We start from the raw sequence: 17,771 nt of genomic DNA, 5'->3' as shown, positions 1-17,771 counted from the left end.
ATTAATATAAAGATGATAACATAAAAACAATACTAATAAAGATATCAGAATAAACTATGTTTCATCTGAACCAAACCAAACAGGAAAAGTCATCCACCGGAACCAAAAACAGCGGTTGGACAGGAAGTACGTGCAGGGGAACATAATTAAGATCGGACAGGATGAGCGGCGGTTTGTTTGGTTATTTCTTGTGGCAGTGAGTTTAGACGTAGACGGAGAAACATAATATATTGTATATACATACAAAAACAGCTAAATAAACTCAGTCTCTAAGACATTTGACCCGGGTTTCGGTTACAAAGGCAAAACAGCGCGAGAAATGTTATCTCCCCGCAAAGCCTGCTGGGTATTATGTTAACGACAGACCTGCGTTGATTGGTGCTCCGAGGCGCGTGGAGCCAAAATAATCACAAGAGTAAAGAAAATAAAGACAAACAGGATTTCTATTGAAGGAGGACAAACACACAAGGAGGAGACGGAGACTGTGGAATGTCAAACAGCCCTACACGTAAGGTGTAGTACTTCCACTGCTAATTGTTGTGTTAGTACTGCTGGGTTCAGTACCGAGTATACTGGTACTGCTAATGCTCATCCCACTGAAAGCATTGCTTATCCTATATAAGTGTAGTACTTATCCTACTGAGTACTGATAGTGTAGTGCTAATGCTATTAAATGTAGTACTGTAGCATTTGTCTTACACATAGTAGTAAAGTATTATTAGAGGACATATTAATGTTAAGTGCAGTACTAATACTGCTGAGTGTAGTATTGATACTGCAGTGTAGCGGTCGACCGCTTATGTTTGGCCGATTAATTTGGCAATTTATTGCTCAGCCAATTATTACAAATAAAATATTTTTTGTTCTCAGAAGCTTGTTAAATGTTCCCAAGTTCCTAAAACTTAATTTATTTCATTTAAACATTTAGAGTTATTTTTTGATATGTTTAATATTTAGTTTATACATAATTTTATTGAAAATACTGTATATAATTTCTTTGCAGTACAGACATTAAGTGTAGAGACAGACCAGTAGTGTTGTTCAATAACTGATTACTGAAGCAAATTTGTTTTTTGTTTTTTGGTTATCATTAAACAGTTAAATTGTTATCAGATGGAGTAGGAAAAAATGAATATTGGCTAAATATATGATCCAAAAAATGGCTACCCTAATTTCTAAGCATCAGTATCAGCCATAGAACAACCTTTATCAGTCAACCTATCCATTACAAAATCAGAATCAATACTGCAGTAGTATCTCTGTACAAAGCACAATACTGCAGTATAATCAATATGTATTCAGTAGAATAGTGCATTAGTATCTGTGTTCACAGTATTATGTCTTAGTTGACCTAAAACACTAAGTGAACTATCAATAAGTAATTGAGCAGTAAGTGAAATCTGTTATTTTCTTGTTTGAAAACAGTGATACGTTGTAGAACCTGATAATGTAATAAATCCCTGATAATGTAATAACCCCGATAATGTAATAAAAATTTGCATTTGAGTCCATTGAAAATGTAATAAAACCTGATAATGTAATAACTTCCCGATAATGTAATAAAGTGCATTTCCCAATAATGTAATACACTTTTTACCAATAATGTAATAAAGTATTACATTAATGGGAGGTTATTACGTTTAAGTTTGGTTAAAATATGTTAAAGGGTTGCAGAGAAATTGGCTCACTTACTGTTTGGTGACCTCAACGTCATGTTTGATTGGCTGCCACGGCCAAGTGCCTTTGAATTTCAAGATGTTGAATGCATTCGTGTGGCATGGTCTGAAGATCATGTGAGCGATGTTTTGAGAAGATTACACAAAATGTGTGACAAGACAAGCCTTTGAAAGGTTATGGATCAAATCAAAGATGGCAGAAAATCCAATATGGCCGAAAAAAACATTAAGGATGCGTTGAACTCGGCTTGGCCCAAGGGTTCCAGTGATACATCATTTGTGAAAAACGGATGAACAAGTCAAAAGTTAATGTACATACATGCATGTCCAACTTTGTCCTGTTGGTGGCGCAAGAGCTCTCGAGCTTGCGTTGCTTACACAGTATCACCACTTGAACCCAAGTAACGGGTGGTCTGCTGTTAAATTATTACAATATTGGGGAATTATTACATTATCAGGACCTGCGAAATGAAGGCTAACCTGATAATGTAATAACCTCCCGTCAATGTAATACTTTATTAGATTATTGGTAAAATATTTATTTATTTTATATATATTATATAATATATATATATATATATTATATAATGCACTTTATTACATTATCGGGAAGTTATTACATTAAGAGGTTTTATTACATTTTCAATGGACTCAAATGCTAATTTTTATTACATTATAGGGGTTATTACATTATCAGGGATTTATTACATTATCAGGTTCTACATACGTCACTGTTTAAGCTGCTCAGTCAGGTCTGTGTCAGGACTGTCAGTAACAACCTATCTTTGTGTCCACAGACATGGCTGTCTCTCTGTCAGAGGAAAGAGACAGGATTCAGAGAGAGGTGGAGAAGCTGGAGCAGAGTCTGTCTGGACAAAACACTGACCTTCAGCTGCTGAGCAGTGATACAGGTACCTGTATGTCTGTCCTTTTGTTTCTTGAGTTATGTGTCTGTCTTCCTAACAGTAAACATGTGTTCCTGCCATCAGATGATGAATCAGAAAGTGATGAGAAAGAAGATGAGGTGAGACAGGACACACACACACCATCTGGGTTGAATTAGCTTCATATTATCGTTTTACATTTGTCATGGTCAAACTAAGATCCTCATTAGTGCATAAAAAATATGTGTGCGTGTTCAGTCTACAGCAGGCCTGTTGGCTCAGAGAGAAAAGATCCAGAAAGAGATTGAGAACCTGGAGAATGTCCTTGGACCGAATAGTCCAGTTTGTGTTTCAGGTAATTGTCTGTTTTTCTGTCTGTAATAATCATCCTTTCTTACCCATTGACATCAAATGCATTTGTTTAAAATGGCATGATGTTTAAACATCGTGTAAATTATTGTTTTTTCACAAGTGATTTATATCATAGAATGTATGTCAATCAGTGAGTGACTATATATAAAGATCAGTGATGCAGGCTTCATGACCTGAGGGATATTCTTCAAAGCGTGGTCCGCTACACACACAGCCATTCATGGCAAAGTGCATCAGGTCAAGTTAGTATGGAAGGAGGGAATTTATTAATTTATTTTGATGTATTGTTTCAGAGACATTTATGTTACTCTAAGCCACATGGAAAAAGAGATGACAGTCAGTGTCGCTATGCCCTTATGTGTCTCCACTAAGAGGGAAATGTAGAAGTCTGATCACTGCAGCTGGTTGATAAACGCAGATTTTTGTGTCACATATGGTGTTTCTGAACCATATTCACTGGATCTCACCAGAATGTTGATTTCTGGATGTGCTGCAAACTAAACTATGACCATGAACAAGTTATCACTGTGATCAAAATAACCTGGTGCTCTCCATTGTGGTTTGTCCTGGTTATATAGCCAGGCTTAAAGAGAGCAATCTTAATGATATGGAAAACTTCTGTATGTGAGCCACAAGCTTCTGTACAGCCACACACCAGGGAGCTTCCCTTTGGTAGCTGTCATGCCCGTGTTTGTTTGTTACAGTCTAGTATTGTTAATATGAGTCAAACTGTCAATAATTCTGTGTGTTTATGTCTGATCTCTGTAGGTAATGACAGCAGCAGCAGCAGCAGTGATGATGACGTAAGTGACACATACCCACTGTTTGCATCCGTTACAACAGGACAACTCAGTCATTACTCACTGTGTCTGTCTTTGTTCAGAGCGAGCTGGGTCTGTCTCAGTCCGTGGAATCCTGTCTTCAGATGAACCTGGTCTACCAGCAGGTGCTTCAGGAGACTCTGGGCCAGCTGGAGACACTACTGACTCACAATGTCAAACAACAGGTCAGCACTAACAAAACTAAAACAGCAATTCATCTCCGACATAAACAACAGCAGGTCAGTACTCACACGTCCAGTAAGATATAAAATTTAATGCCCTTTCTTTTAGTCATTATCGTGACCAACAAAAATAAAAAATCACAAAGCACAATATAACTGTGATAGTTATGAAAATGTGCATTAAATACAAAACATTTAATAAATCAACTTATATTTTTTATTGCAGATATGAAACAACAAGAATCTGATATACAATCATTTTAAAATATATGATCCCCAAACAACTGGAAAGATGCAGCCTACCCTTTGTGGACAACATTTCCAAGTTACTCACATACAATATTAACAATTATCCCAACAATAGGAATTCACTACGGCCCACTTATTTATACACTTAAGTGCATTTAATTATGACGTGAGATCTATGCTTTCCCATTCCTAGTCAGCACTGAGACACCCACAGACAACAGTCAGTGCTGATAACATGTTCTCTCTCTGTAGAAGGAACTGGTATCTCAGTTGTCTGGACCAGTCAAAGTGCCTCCCAAACAACAGACTACCTCCTCTTCCTATCAACCGCCAAACACCATGTACTTGGGACACTTTCTTAAACCTTACTTCAAGGACAAACTGACAGGACTGGTAAGACCCGATGATTAAACAGACAGACAGATGGAAATACTGTTGACAGCTGCCCAATGAAGCTCTGTCTTTGTCTGTGTCCAGGGTCCCCCAGCCAATCAGGAGACAAAGGAGATGGCTAGCAGGATGGCAGGATGTCTGGACGAAAATAAAGTGAAAATAAAACGATGTAAGAATAAACACAGATATTTTGTGTCCAAACTGTAATGTCTGTGTGTCTGTCTTCATGTATTCATGTGCCCTCTCTTTTTCTTCAGGGGAGAGTTGGCAGAAAACACTGATAATCCATGCAGTGTCCAGAGACAGTTTGAAGAAACTGATCCAGCCCAAACTATCCAGGTAACACATGTGACCATAGTTGTCTCTCAGCAGTTGCCTTGTTTGGGAAGGAGCAGCCTATGCAACCATCGAACACAGGTCTCTTGGTTTGTGGAGGCTTAACCGGAATTCAATTGTTTCCAAAATATGTCACCATTGTCACTTTGTAAAAAAGCTGCAGCTGGACATGGTACAGATCACTGTAACATGCACTGTTAGCTATTCAGCTGAATTGAAACCTGGGGCATACATATAGAATTGTGTTTTTCGCACATGTTTTTCTTGTTGGTGCCTCCTCCTTTCAAAAAAGCCTCTGGCTCATAATCAGTCCTAGGATATGTTGGTCTTAGAGGGATACACCCAAGCTGAACAATGTGATGCAGCCTTTGAAAGAGACAGAGCACATATCACTATCAGGTAGAGCTGCAACTAACGATTATTTTCATAATCAATTAATCTGTCGATTATTTTCATAATCAATTAATCTGTCGATTATTTTCTCAATTAATCGATTAATCCTTTGGTCCATAAAATATCAGAAAACCTTAAAAAATGTTGAGCGGTGTTTGTCAAACCTAGAAATGATGATGTTCTCAAATGTCATGTTTTGTCCACAAACCAAAATGATTAACTTTTAATGATTTCTTTGTTATCCAGAGCAAAGAAATAAAGAAAAAAAAAACTCATTTAAGAAGGTTAAACAATCAGAAATGTTGTTTTGATCATGAAAAAGCTTTGAACCGATTAATCGATTATCAAAATAGTTGTCAATTAATTTAATAATCGACTCATTGATTAATTGTTTCAGCTCTACTCAGGACACTTAGCTCCTCATAAACACCCAACACCATATTGGACTTGGCACATACGCCACAGAGCATCATGGAAACGGCCAATTTACTGTTAAGTCACATAACATGTAAATGTGACCATGTCAACAAGTTGGTGACTGAATAAACACAGACTCATTGAACTGCACAGTCTGTTGCCAGGACAACGGTTCAGGCAGGTTTAGGTTTAAACTTTAGGGCCAGTGTTTTTTAAACTTTCAGTGAGTGTTATTATTGTGAGGCCCATATTGACCGATTGATTGTCTCTCTCTCTCCTTGACCATCCTGTTTCTCTGTCAGGGTGGAGTACCTGACTCAGAAGCTGTCCACAGCACCGGAAACAGATAAGCAGCAGCTCAGGGAGCAGATAGACACTTTGGAGAAAGAAATTGACTGTCTCAGGTATGTGAAAACTTAGAAACCTAATGAGACATGCCCTGGTCCTGGTCGTGGTCTTGGTCGTGGACTATAGCCATGCCAATGTCCATGCACTGGTCAAGCCAGTTATAGGCTTGGTCATATTTAATCATGAAAAACCAGGAAAATTTAAAATGGTCATTTCCAGGCCTGGAAACATTTTCGAAAAATAAATGCAGAAAGTTTTGTGGTCATGGAAATCTCATTCACAAGATGGACCTTGATCTTAATCTTGTTGACTAGATAATAAGATGACAATACCAGTGTTTACCTGCAGGGTTTCCACAACACACGCAGCTAGCTACTGTCAAATTGCAACAGAGAGCGTGACTCTGGCTTATTTAGCTGACAGTTTTATTTACAATTTGATCTTGGCAAGCCTGACATGCTCTTTAAATCCTATTCCCTGTGTTTGATTGGCATAAATGGTCACAATTCTATACTATTTTAGTCTTAATATAGTGTGGTACATATTGACATTTTATTGATTATTATTGATTTTACAATGATTCTTTTATTATTGTTTTATAAGTATGTGGATTTTAGAGAGTAAATATTAGTGAAATGTCACAGGAAAGTCATTAAATGTATTGTAAAATTATAAATGAACCAGGGTGTCCGCGGGGTCTTAAAACGATTTGCAGGCAAGATCAGCTCGGGGTTCGCATCTTGCGACGGTGACCACGCCGCTCCTGGTGCAAAATAATGTCCGAAATCGCACAAAATAAACTCCAAAATCGTCAGACATGGGAAAATGTAAGTTTGCGGACTCCTGGTTGGAGATTTCAGCAATGGCTGAAGCCTGCTGCTGAGAACAACCAGGAGGCTTTTTGTACAGTATATATTGCAGAAAGAAGATAAGTGTAGCCTCGATGGGCATCAACACCGTTCGAGCTTTGTTCCTTTCCAGCTTATGAGTTCCTTTTGTATGGTTGTGCTCTATAGATTTAACTGCAAACTGAAACTTTTGTAAGTTAAATATGTATTGCTGATTACAGCTTGACATGGAGAAAATATTTTGAGAAGGTCTTGCAAAAGTCTTAGAAAGGTATTGAAATTAACTTCAGGAGTCCTGCATATTCCCTGATGAACCCTGTTTGAACCCTGTAAATGCACTGTACAATAGCATGATGTTTATCGTTTCTGTGTCATTATCTGTCTCTGATTGGTCAGAAAGAAGAAGGAGGAGGAGCTTATTGGTGAACGATTTGAAGAGCATGATTGGCAGAAAATCTCTAATATTGATGTAAATATGAAAATCAACCTTCATATGACGATGTGTTTAGACCCATTAGACTCAGTAATAACCCCCATCTTATCAGTTTGAAGGGACAAGAGACGCAGAGGACATCTGTTGTTTTTGGCAGAACTTCCTTCACCCTTCCATCAATAAAGCAAGGTGGAGTCAGGAGGAGGTGCAGCAGCTCCGGGAAATCAGCAGTAGACACGGAGAAAAAGACTGGAAGACCATCGCAGAGGAGCTGGGGGTGAGGTCTCCAGTCACTTGCCTGTTTTTGTCCTACCAGCCTGTCCCTTGTCATCTGTTAGGGCTGGATAACGCCACCAATCGAACCAATTGAAACCAAAGGTCTCAATTCGATTCGATTCGATTCATTTCCAATTTAATTAGGAATATTTCAGTTACAATACCACTCTTAGTTGGTTATGAAAACATTTTTAATGTCAATTATAAAAAGTTTCCTCATAGCTGGCATATGGAGAATATTTGTGTTAACATTAACAACAGAATCCAAAGCAGTTGCATTAATGTACTTTTTATTTAACATGACCAGCAAACTGATCACATGACATTCAAGTGCTACATTTAGATCCGAGGTAGATTGCATCACAAATGCCATTGCCTGTATTTAACAAAATAAGATCTAATCTAAGAAAAGATAATAAATTACATATACCAGCACATACATTTACAGAATGTAATAAACACCCTAGAATTCCAATTTTTCCCAGCAAGCTGTCATTAGCTGTGAAACGTAGAAGAAATCTGCTTTTAGCTCTTTTTGACCCTAACCTGCCTGTCTGTCTTATTGGTCTCTGTCCCTCCCTCTGTCCATCTCTCAGACGGGAAGAACAGCCTTTATGTGTCTTCAGACGTTCCAACGTTTTGTCTCAGAATCGTTGAGACGCAAAGCATGGTCAACTGCTGAAGACACTCAGCTCAAAAAGCTGGTGTACAAAATGAGGATCGGAAACTTCATCCCTTACACCCAAAGTAATGACATCATACTGTGACATCACACTGTCCCTATGTCACTAACACACTGTAAGTTTTACACCTCTGTCTGTCTCAGTGAGTTACTTTATGGAGGGCCGGGACCCCGCTCAGCTGATCTACAGGTGGAACCAGGTTTTGGACCCGAGCCTGAAGAAAGGCCCATGGACCAAACAGGAGGACCAGGTAAGCAGAAGCCAGGACTCATTAATGAGCAGTGAACTGTTAGCTTAGCATAAAGCTTCCGGTACCTTATTCTGATTCTCTGTTTCTCAGCTCTTGCTCCAAGCTGTCTCTCGTCATGGAGAAAAGAACTGGTGGAAGATCAGGTTGGAGGTTCCTGGACGTACTGACAGTGCCTGTAGAGACAGGTGAGACCTGATTGAATGATGATTTAGAGAGTCACAGTTGGTTTGATCATCTCTTAATCTCAACTCTTCATCTACATCTCTCAATAAACATGTCTGTCTGCCTGTCTGTTATGTCTATGTAAAGATATATTGACTGCCTGAAGGCAGAAACAAAGCGAGGACCATTTGATGAACAGGAGAGAAAACTGCTGCTGCAGCTGGTGGAGAAATATGGCGTTGGTATGTCACTGTAGTCACCCCTTATTCTGATTATTTTAGTTGACAGGAACAAATTTGAGTATTAATTAATGTGTCTTCTGACTAGTTTTTTTTCAGGTTTTTAATGATAATGTCCTTAAATGAGAACTGTCCACTGATGTTTCAGGTCGCTGGGCCAAAATTGCTGCTGAGATACCAAATCGTTATGACGCTCAGTGTCTGAGAGCGTGGAGGAAGCTCAGTAAAGAGCTATTACCTCCTGCCCAGGTACTTTTTTTCTGGAAGGGTTGGTTTTATCTGCACATTCTTCCCTCTGCTCACAGACAGTGATGTTATAGATTATGTTTCTCAGAAATAAGAAACATACTTTTCACCTTGTTATATCAATAACATAAATGTTATCAACATACATGTACAAGAACAAACGTTTTGATTGATGCAGCTCTATCTCTCAATAGAAAAGAAGAAAATCCAAAAATCCACCAAAGAGTGAAGGAGGAGTGAACAACAAGAAACAGACCAGGAGGAAACCAGTGAAAAAAATGGTTGAGGACAGCAGTGAGGAAGAGGAGGAGGATATGGTGGTTGAGTACATGGACAGTGATGAAGAAATGAAGGAACATCAGGGGGATGAAAATTTGGAAATGATTGAAGAGAAGGAGCAAGAAGGGGAGTACACGTTCCCTCCCATTGATGAGTGGATTCCAATAGATAAAGAAGAATATTTACCCTTTCTGAGCTATCGTCCAGTTGTGTTACCATCTACTTGTGACAGCCACAGTGGGGTACAAGTCCGATCGACTACTGTGGGCAAGTTTGGACTCTCTGAGTTCATCGGACCAAGGCCCAGAGAGCTGCGATGGGAGGAGCGTCACATCAGCAACAGCATGATGATGTTGTCACCTACTCAGCTCAAAGCCTACCTGAGCTATGAACTGGCCACGAGCAACAAACAGAGGTCCTGTCCCAAAGGCAAACGTCAGACGGGAAGAAAAAACCGTTGTAGCCATATAGTGGATGCAGAGATGTGCTCTCAACTTCAGGCTGCTGTGATCCCCTGGATCGGCAACCTGCTGATCCCATCAAAAACCAGCCTGACAGCAGCAGATACCCTGAGGGAGCAAGGAGAGAAAAGAAAGCTATCCTCCACTTCTGTCTTTGTGCTCCTGCTGCAGACCATGAGTGTGGACACCATTGGGTGCAAGGAGATGGTAGAAAAGAGAAAAAAGAAGATGGTCTTACATACTCAACCTGCAACGCCTTCCTCTGTTCGGAGGAGGGGTCCGCAGACTGTTGCAGAAATCGTAGAGCAACAGGTGGCGTTGGATGAGATGGATCAACAGCACAAACTGATTCTGAATCAGTTTGACTTTTTGCAGCTACAAAAGCACCAGAAACCACTGCTGCTCAATCAAAAGGTACAACCACAGCGACTCATAATGCTGCAGCAACGACACCCAGTTCCTCTTCTTCCCCCATCAATCCGTCCAAGGAATCACCCGGGTTTTCTTCAGATGTCTCCTGGGTCATGTCCTCAGGCTGTCTTTATTCCTCATCCCATCCTCAAACCTCAGCAACCTTGTGCTGCTACCCTCCAGAACATACCATCCTACTTCCTGAACACATCCCCTTTAACTCTACACAGACCTCCTATACATGCATCTTCTACTCCTCAACAACTGACTCTTCGTCCTGTGTCTATGGTCTCAACACTTCAGAACACAACACCTACCAGCTCCTCCTCGGTCCTCCAACAGGCTGTACCATTGCCTCAGGCCCTCATCCCTAACCAAACTGTTTCTACTGGTTCCACAATGGTCAATCAAACCAATACAACCACTTTTTCTAGCCAATCTTCCCAACCCTCCATTCCTCCCAACGGCAGTCTGAATTCACCCAGAGAGCAGAAGGAGATAAATAATCAGCAGGTTGTTTGCTGTAATGACATAGATGGGACACACGCAGGTGTGATGAAGGAGGCCAGAGATCTGCAGCAAGTCACTAAAACAAAGGTAACTACATTTTTGATATTCAGTAGCTGTAGATAGTGAGCTACTGTATAATAATTTTCATGGGATATCATGGAATATCCTGGTTAAATAAAATAAAATAAGTAAAGTATATATAAATATTTAAAAATGTCCCAACAATATAGCAAATGTATCCGTCAGTTGTAAAGGGATAGTTCAGGTTTATTGACATGTGATTGTATGAGGTACTGACACATATGACGCATCTCCATTATACAGTTCTAGCACAGCTCAACTCTACTTCACGCTTTTCCATTAGGTGTAGTACCCAGTATCTGGTTCCACGCGAGCTTTAGCTGATTCTAAAATGTGACATCAACATACTGCTGGTGCAAAGCCAACACAAAAATCAAACCGAACAATGTTGAACTGTAGATCAGTTAAGAAGACATAAATCTCCTGAAAACGAGTGTTAATCGCTGACATTTAACAAGGACATTTCTAAAATCTCAATATTTTACAGGAGTCTGGTGTACTGCCAAAAACCAGCAATCATGAGCCACATCACAACCCGTTCAGCCGTGTTTTAATTCAGTCACTCTGTCAGATGGCGTTTGCACTCAGGTCATGCAGGAAGTACTGAACCTAATTTTTTTACTGATTGTAATGCAGGGCTCTCAGGTCTCATGCATTGAGCGTGACAGTCACGCTTTTCGGTCTTTTGTCGCGCACTCCCGCCACACATTGTATTTCTCACTCTCAGAAACTGGAGCAGAGATACGACTGCAGTAAATACAATTTCATCGTTGCATAGTCCATTTTAGTCAGGAGGCTACTTTTAGTTGTAATATTTAATTTTTAGATTTTATATCCTGAAAAATCTGCCACCATCGCCTACAACAATCATAACCCACCACCACCACCACCACCGACACCCCTCACCTACCCCTGCCCTTCCCGGTGAAATCTCACTCTGAACTGACTTCAAAACTTGAGAGCCCAGCTAATGATTCAGTACACCTAAAACAACTGCTTTGTTGGTTAATTTGTGTATTTGTGTCGCTACTAAAACGTTACAGCAGTTTTGTGCAGCCATGCTATGTTACTATAGAAATGGAAAACAACAAACGACTCACCTAGTGCAATCTTCACCACCTTATGTGTATGCTATATTAAGAATATGGTCACTGCTTTAACTCACCATTAGAGGGTAAGTAAAACCACTCTTCTGGAGCTAATTATGCCCAATGCCTGCTTGAGGGCTGAGTGAGGGAGAGGAGGAGGAGGAGGAGGGAGAGTGGGCAGCAGTGCAGCTGCTGTAGTCTGGTAGTGAAGTCTGACACTGAGTTGCACCTGTGTGAGGTTGTAAGTGAGATGACCCTCTCAGTCGCTCACACCGTGCTGTGGAGACAGAAAGGCGACAACTTGACAACAGTGTTTATAAAAGGGGAGGAGCCTGGGACAACAAGCCTCACACTGATTAGACAGGATTACAAAAGTATGGACTAAGGAAGCCAGTAGCTTGTGTTTGATTGGAGAGGCAATTTTCTTCCCAACATGTATAATTTCAATACTTCCTGACACTAAACTTTGAAAATGTACACCTGGATCAGCAAATACCATTTATAGATAACTATATACAGTACATTTGAAAAAGGTCATTCTTTACATTACTTTAAGTATAAAAAACAAGAGTTTGTCTAATTAATTCAATCTCAGACAAACTGGGTTGGTGTCTCTTGAAATTTAAATTGATTATTGGTTATTGCTCCTTTCAGGCTAAACCCCAGAGGAAAGCTGCTTCGTCTTCCCAAAAGAAAGCCAAGTCCCACGACAGAAGCTCTCCTCCTCAGCCGCTTGACGCTCCTTCCATCCATCCAGCAGCTCAGACTGCACCCTCCTCTCTGGACACACCTCCTGTATCTCCTCAAAGACCTGCCTCTGCAGAAGTTATCAGTCAGGCTTCTTTTTCAGACCAAACTGAACCTGGTTCACTTGCACCCCCTCCAGTAAGAGAAACTGCAGTGAATATTCCTCCCATGTCTGTTGACTTGCCACTTTCCTCTTTTCATGGCGAAGGATCTGCAACTCAAAACCTCAGTTCTCCCCAATCTACCTCCTTATCAACCAATCAGCCCATTGCGTCGTCCACTTCAAGCTTCAATGCTCCTTTACACTGTGACCATGACTACATTTTCAATCCTGACTCTATTCCAATTCACCCAAGCCCCACCCACAAAGACACAAAACCCATGCACTGTAAATCGGGCACCGCCCCAAGCACGCTCCCCAAAAGTCACAGCAGAGGGAGGAAACGAGGCAGAGGGGAGGAGCAGGGCAGTGTGTCAAGCATTCTGGTTGACAAAAATCTAGGTTGGACAGGTGATGCCAGCAGTGGGGCTGACACATGTGAGACCCGACCTGGGAAAAGGGTTCGGAAGCCCAGTCAGAAAGTCAGAGATCTGCTGAAATTGAAGGTAAGATCTGCTGCCTCATTGTTTGTCTGTCTTTTCACCTCAACCATTAGATGTCGGACAGTAGATTGTTTGCTTTATTGCAATTTTCTTAAGATAATTGACTCAAAACCTAATGAAAAAAAAAACTTTGAAGTGGCTGTTTTCCTTAAAGAAAACACAAAATGATTCCATGGTTACAAATTAGGGGACTTGACCGTAGGCCATTTCATACTTTCGAGGTTTATGATGGAACACATACGCAACTCTCTGTGGACATGAATTGCAGAAAAATTGGAGAGGCCTCTCTTCTACCCTTAGTTCCTTCCTCCTTGTAAATATCTTTCTACATTTTTTTGTTTCTAGGCTGACGCCATGAAAAACAAAACATCTTGCAGGACACAACACACAGCTCAATCTACAGTTGTCAAACAACAGGAGACGCAGCAACCTGGGTTGCAATTACAACCTGGTCAGTCAAAGTTGGTCATGACGCATGAAGGACTTGTCCAGCTGGCCGAAGGATCTCCCCAAGGCATGCAACTTGCATTGGTCCAGAAAGTCCCCATATTACCATCTAACCCTGTGAAATCATTAACCAATCCACTAGCCACACCCACTTTGCGATTTGCCTTGAACAGTCAGAAACCACTTGCACCTCTTGCAGCATCTGGCCCTAAAATTATTAACTATCTGAATCAGCCACATACCTCTAATCCCCTCCCCCAAACCTTAGTCATTCAACGTATCCCAAGCTGTGGTTTGTCCTGCCCCTCTCCACCTTCCTCCCAGTTCTTTCTGCCTTATAAAGGTGTGGTCACAGGAGACCCGGCAGAGCCTCCTTCTGTCAGGAGAGAAGCTCTTCAGTTTGACCCCTCTTTGATGTTCCAGGAGCCACCAGAGGCAGTCCAGGATTGGCTGAGTGGAAACAAAGGGGTAGTGGTACCTGGATTGGGTGTGGCTTTGCCCTACCTGCCTCCCTTTGTCAGCAGTCTGAGCACACTCACTGCTCTACTGCAGGCCAAAAAGTCTCTAACTGAATCATCAAGACAGTTGTTTCCTGAACCACAATACCACAAAACTAAATCCAGACCTGGGACTGGTACTGAGAAATCCCACAGTCAACTTCCACCAGTACAGCCAGACTCCACCTCTGACGTCATACCAGCCATGAACCAACCAGGTAACACACACCTGCCAGGTGCACACTGTAGAGGGTGACCAAAACACATCTGGCTCCATCAGTAACACTTAACGTACATACATGTTGAGTGAGTTCAACTACTACTACATGTATTACCTTTATTTAGACCAGAGTGGGACTCCAGCTAACTTAGGTGCTCTATGCATGCGCCACATCCCCCCCCCCCCAGGTTAAGCCTGTTTGTATACTGGAACAAGGGCAGTAGTTGTAATGGGCCACATCACAACCCGTTCAGCTGTTAGTAATTGAATAGCATTTCCATGCGCAGTCATATTAGCTCAGGAAGCAGTGACAGTGCCTCTGCATAATAGGTGAAATATGACCAATGTTTTTAAATAAATGGTCAATTCTTTACAAAGGCTAACTCCATTTTCATTAAAAAAAAACAAAAAAAAAAACTCTGCTCCAGATCAACTGTCATTAAGCATTTTAGAGCCCTGAAAAGACACTTTAAGCTGAAGTGCAATTAGAGGTGCTGAAGATGCACATCTAAATGCAGATCATTTTTACTTGAAATTGCTAATCTAAAATGAAATTGTAGTAGAACGTTTTTAGCCAAAGAAAATGTCACAGTCACTGTAATACTAATTTTTTAACCGTTGATTGATCTGGTGTATTTTATCTCCCAACAGCTCCTTCTCTCAGCTCTGATCACCTGCAGGGCGAGGAGGGGAAGGAGGAGGAAGAGCAGCTTGTGGCAGCAGTGCGTCAGCTTGTGACAGAGCGTTTCTCAAGTAACCCGGCCTACCAGATGCTGAAGGCCCGCTTCCTGTCGTGCTTCACTTTACCCGCCTTGCTGGCCACCATCCAGCCAATGACATTTCCTGAAGTTGAGCAGAAGGAAGACGATGTGGAGGAGATGGACCCAATAAAAATCAATGACATGGGGAGACCGAGGTAAAATGAGCAGCTGATGGAGATTAATGTTTTTATTCTTGTAAATCTTAATGATCTAACACTTAAAGTAACAGTATCAAGCTTTGCTATTTAAAAGCACAGTGTAGTCTCATTACCATTTGTGATGTTGAAGACACTTTTTATGTTGATTTGTCTTGTGATTTACCTCATCTGTCCATCGTCCTAGTCCAAAAACAGGGAAGCTTGTGAATTTTGTTTATATATTATTTTGAACAATAGTTGAAGAAAATCAATAATCTGTTTCAATAACAGAAATGTGTAAATATATCCAGCCCTGGGGGTGGGGGTTGAGCAGTAAAGGCATTTTTGCCATTACTGAAAAGGAACCGAGAAGTTTCATGGATGTTGTGAAGGAGGACATGAGTTCAGTTGGTGTAACAGAGGAGGATACAAGGGATAGAGTGAGAGAGTCAGATGATCCACTGTGGCGACCTCTATAGGGAGAAGCCAAAAAAATGTGTAGCTATTAATATAAAAACACAATATATTAAATGAAAAGTCGTGAATACAAATCAGCAAATAACATGAGGTTAAACACGGTTAAACCTTTAAACCTGAGTCCATGATGCAGTGTCACTCAAGCACAAAAAGGCATCTTTATGATCTATGTAAACATGTTTATCTTTATTTCTTTCTCTAGAAATCTTGATTTGCTGCGTGATGAATCAGGAGCTCCAGCCGTTCATTTCTCAGGAATCACCGACACAGCCACCCTTGACCAGACCAGACCAGATTTAGAAATTAAATCACCACTGTCAAAAAAAACAAGAAAAACAAGAGAGAATAAAAGAAATAATAAGAAATAATGAAAGAAAAAAGATTCACACATTGTATTAGATTTCAGTTTTTATTTATTTGTAATTTCAATGTTGAAGTTAATCAGGTGTTGACTTGAATTTAAAAGGCACTTTAAGTTTTGGAAAACCAAAAACTTGTAAGATTAAAAATACTCACATTCTTATCATGGTTCAGTTTCATATGTTTTTATACTAATGTAGCAGAAGTAAAGAAAAAAAAGAACAGAACAAACTTTTTAAGTAGATATTGTGCAACAAATATGGCTTTATTTTTGAAATAGCCTCTCTGAATGAAATGCTCTGTTATTAAGAACTTAATATTTTGAAATAAAGAGTCTGAATATATTGAAGCAGAGTGTGTGTTTACTGTATATACAGGACTTGACGGCCTATTAGTAATTACACATTAAAGGTGACATCGAATTTGGAATTCTTCCTCACATGCAAACATTTGGGAGGCTCTTAAAGCCTATATGAGAGGTCAAGTTTTATCATACAGTGCCCACAAGGTAAAACAAATTAAAGAGAGACTAACTAAATTGGAAAGAGATATTAAAAAGCAGGAACAGGATTACATTACCACCAAAAAGGAAGAACACCTTAATACACTAACAAGAACAAGGATGCAGTATAATAATATATATACCAACAAAGAGGAAGCAGCTATGGCCAGAACTAAATATCATTATTATGAATTTGGAAACAAAACAAGTAAACTCTTGGCTTGGCAAATTAAAAAGGAAGCATCTGATAAATGTATACACTCAATATTAACAGAGGATGGCAGACTCCTTGATAATTCACAAAAACATGCAATGTGGGGATTAGGTAAATTGGACACTCTAAATTGACCATAGGAGTGAGTGTGAGAGTGAATGGTTGTTTGTCTCTGTCTATCTGTGTGTGGCCCTGCGATGGACTGGCGAACTGTCCAGGGTGTACCCCGCCTATCGCCCGATGTAGCTGAGATTGGCACAGCACCCCCCGCGACCCTCTGGCAGAGGATAAAGCGGTAGATGATGACTGACTGACTATATAAAACTGGGCAGGATGCTGATAATATTGGACGGAATGTATGGATGGAATAACCCTTCCCAAATTACAAGATGAGGACAGAGATCTGCTTGATGCAGATATATCTGAAAGGGAGGTACTCCAAGCCATTAATTCTTTACAAAATAATAAGACTCCCGGGCCAGACGGTTTTCCTGTTGAGTACTATAAGGCCTTTTCAAAAAAATGATTGACTCCCCTCGCAAATATGATTAAAGAAGCTCTAGAAAATAAAAAATGACCAGACTCATTGGAAATCGCAACAATTACACTGCTTCCTAAACCGGGTAAGGACAAACAGAAATGTGATTCACACAGACCCCTCAGCCTCTTAAATGCAGATTATAAGGTACTATCCAAACTAATTGCTCTCAGACTGGAAGATGTTATACCAAAGATAATATACGCTGACCAAACAGGCTTTGTTAAAAA

The 17,771-nt window shown here is 40.4% G+C and overlaps 1 protein-coding gene across 2 annotated transcripts; it reads left to right on the top strand.

Moving 5' to 3' along the window:
• Positions 1-148: 148 nt before the first annotated feature.
• Positions 149-16,631, top strand: snapc4 (small nuclear RNA activating complex, polypeptide 4). Of its 2 annotated transcripts, none has more exons than XM_058636676.1 (22): positions 149-508; positions 2,474-2,587; positions 2,666-2,700; positions 2,819-2,915; positions 3,701-3,735; positions 3,816-3,938; positions 4,437-4,577; positions 4,662-4,746; positions 4,835-4,916; positions 6,026-6,127; positions 7,316-7,388; positions 7,465-7,629; positions 8,225-8,375; positions 8,455-8,561; positions 8,652-8,746; positions 8,871-8,965; positions 9,111-9,211; positions 9,403-10,956; positions 12,693-13,391; positions 13,734-14,550; positions 15,204-15,468; positions 16,130-16,631. In XM_058636676.1, exons 1-22 carry the CDS (start codon positions 490-492, stop codon positions 16,293-16,295), a joined length of 5,121 nt encoding a protein of 1,706 aa, XP_058492659.1. In that variant the 5' UTR covers positions 149-489; the 3' UTR covers positions 16,296-16,631. The 2 variants fall into 2 exon arrangements, with proteins under 2 accessions (XP_058492659.1, XP_058492660.1); XM_058636677.1 differs by having other exon boundaries at positions 149-513.
• The last annotated feature ends 1,140 nt before the right edge of the window (positions 16,632-17,771 follow it).

This window comes from Solea solea, chromosome 8, assembly GCF_958295425.1.
Source record: "Solea solea chromosome 8, fSolSol10.1, whole genome shotgun sequence".
Lineage (NCBI taxonomy): Eukaryota > Metazoa > Chordata > Actinopteri > Pleuronectiformes > Soleidae > Solea > Solea solea.
This window is presented reverse-complemented; position numbering and strand designations above follow the sequence as displayed.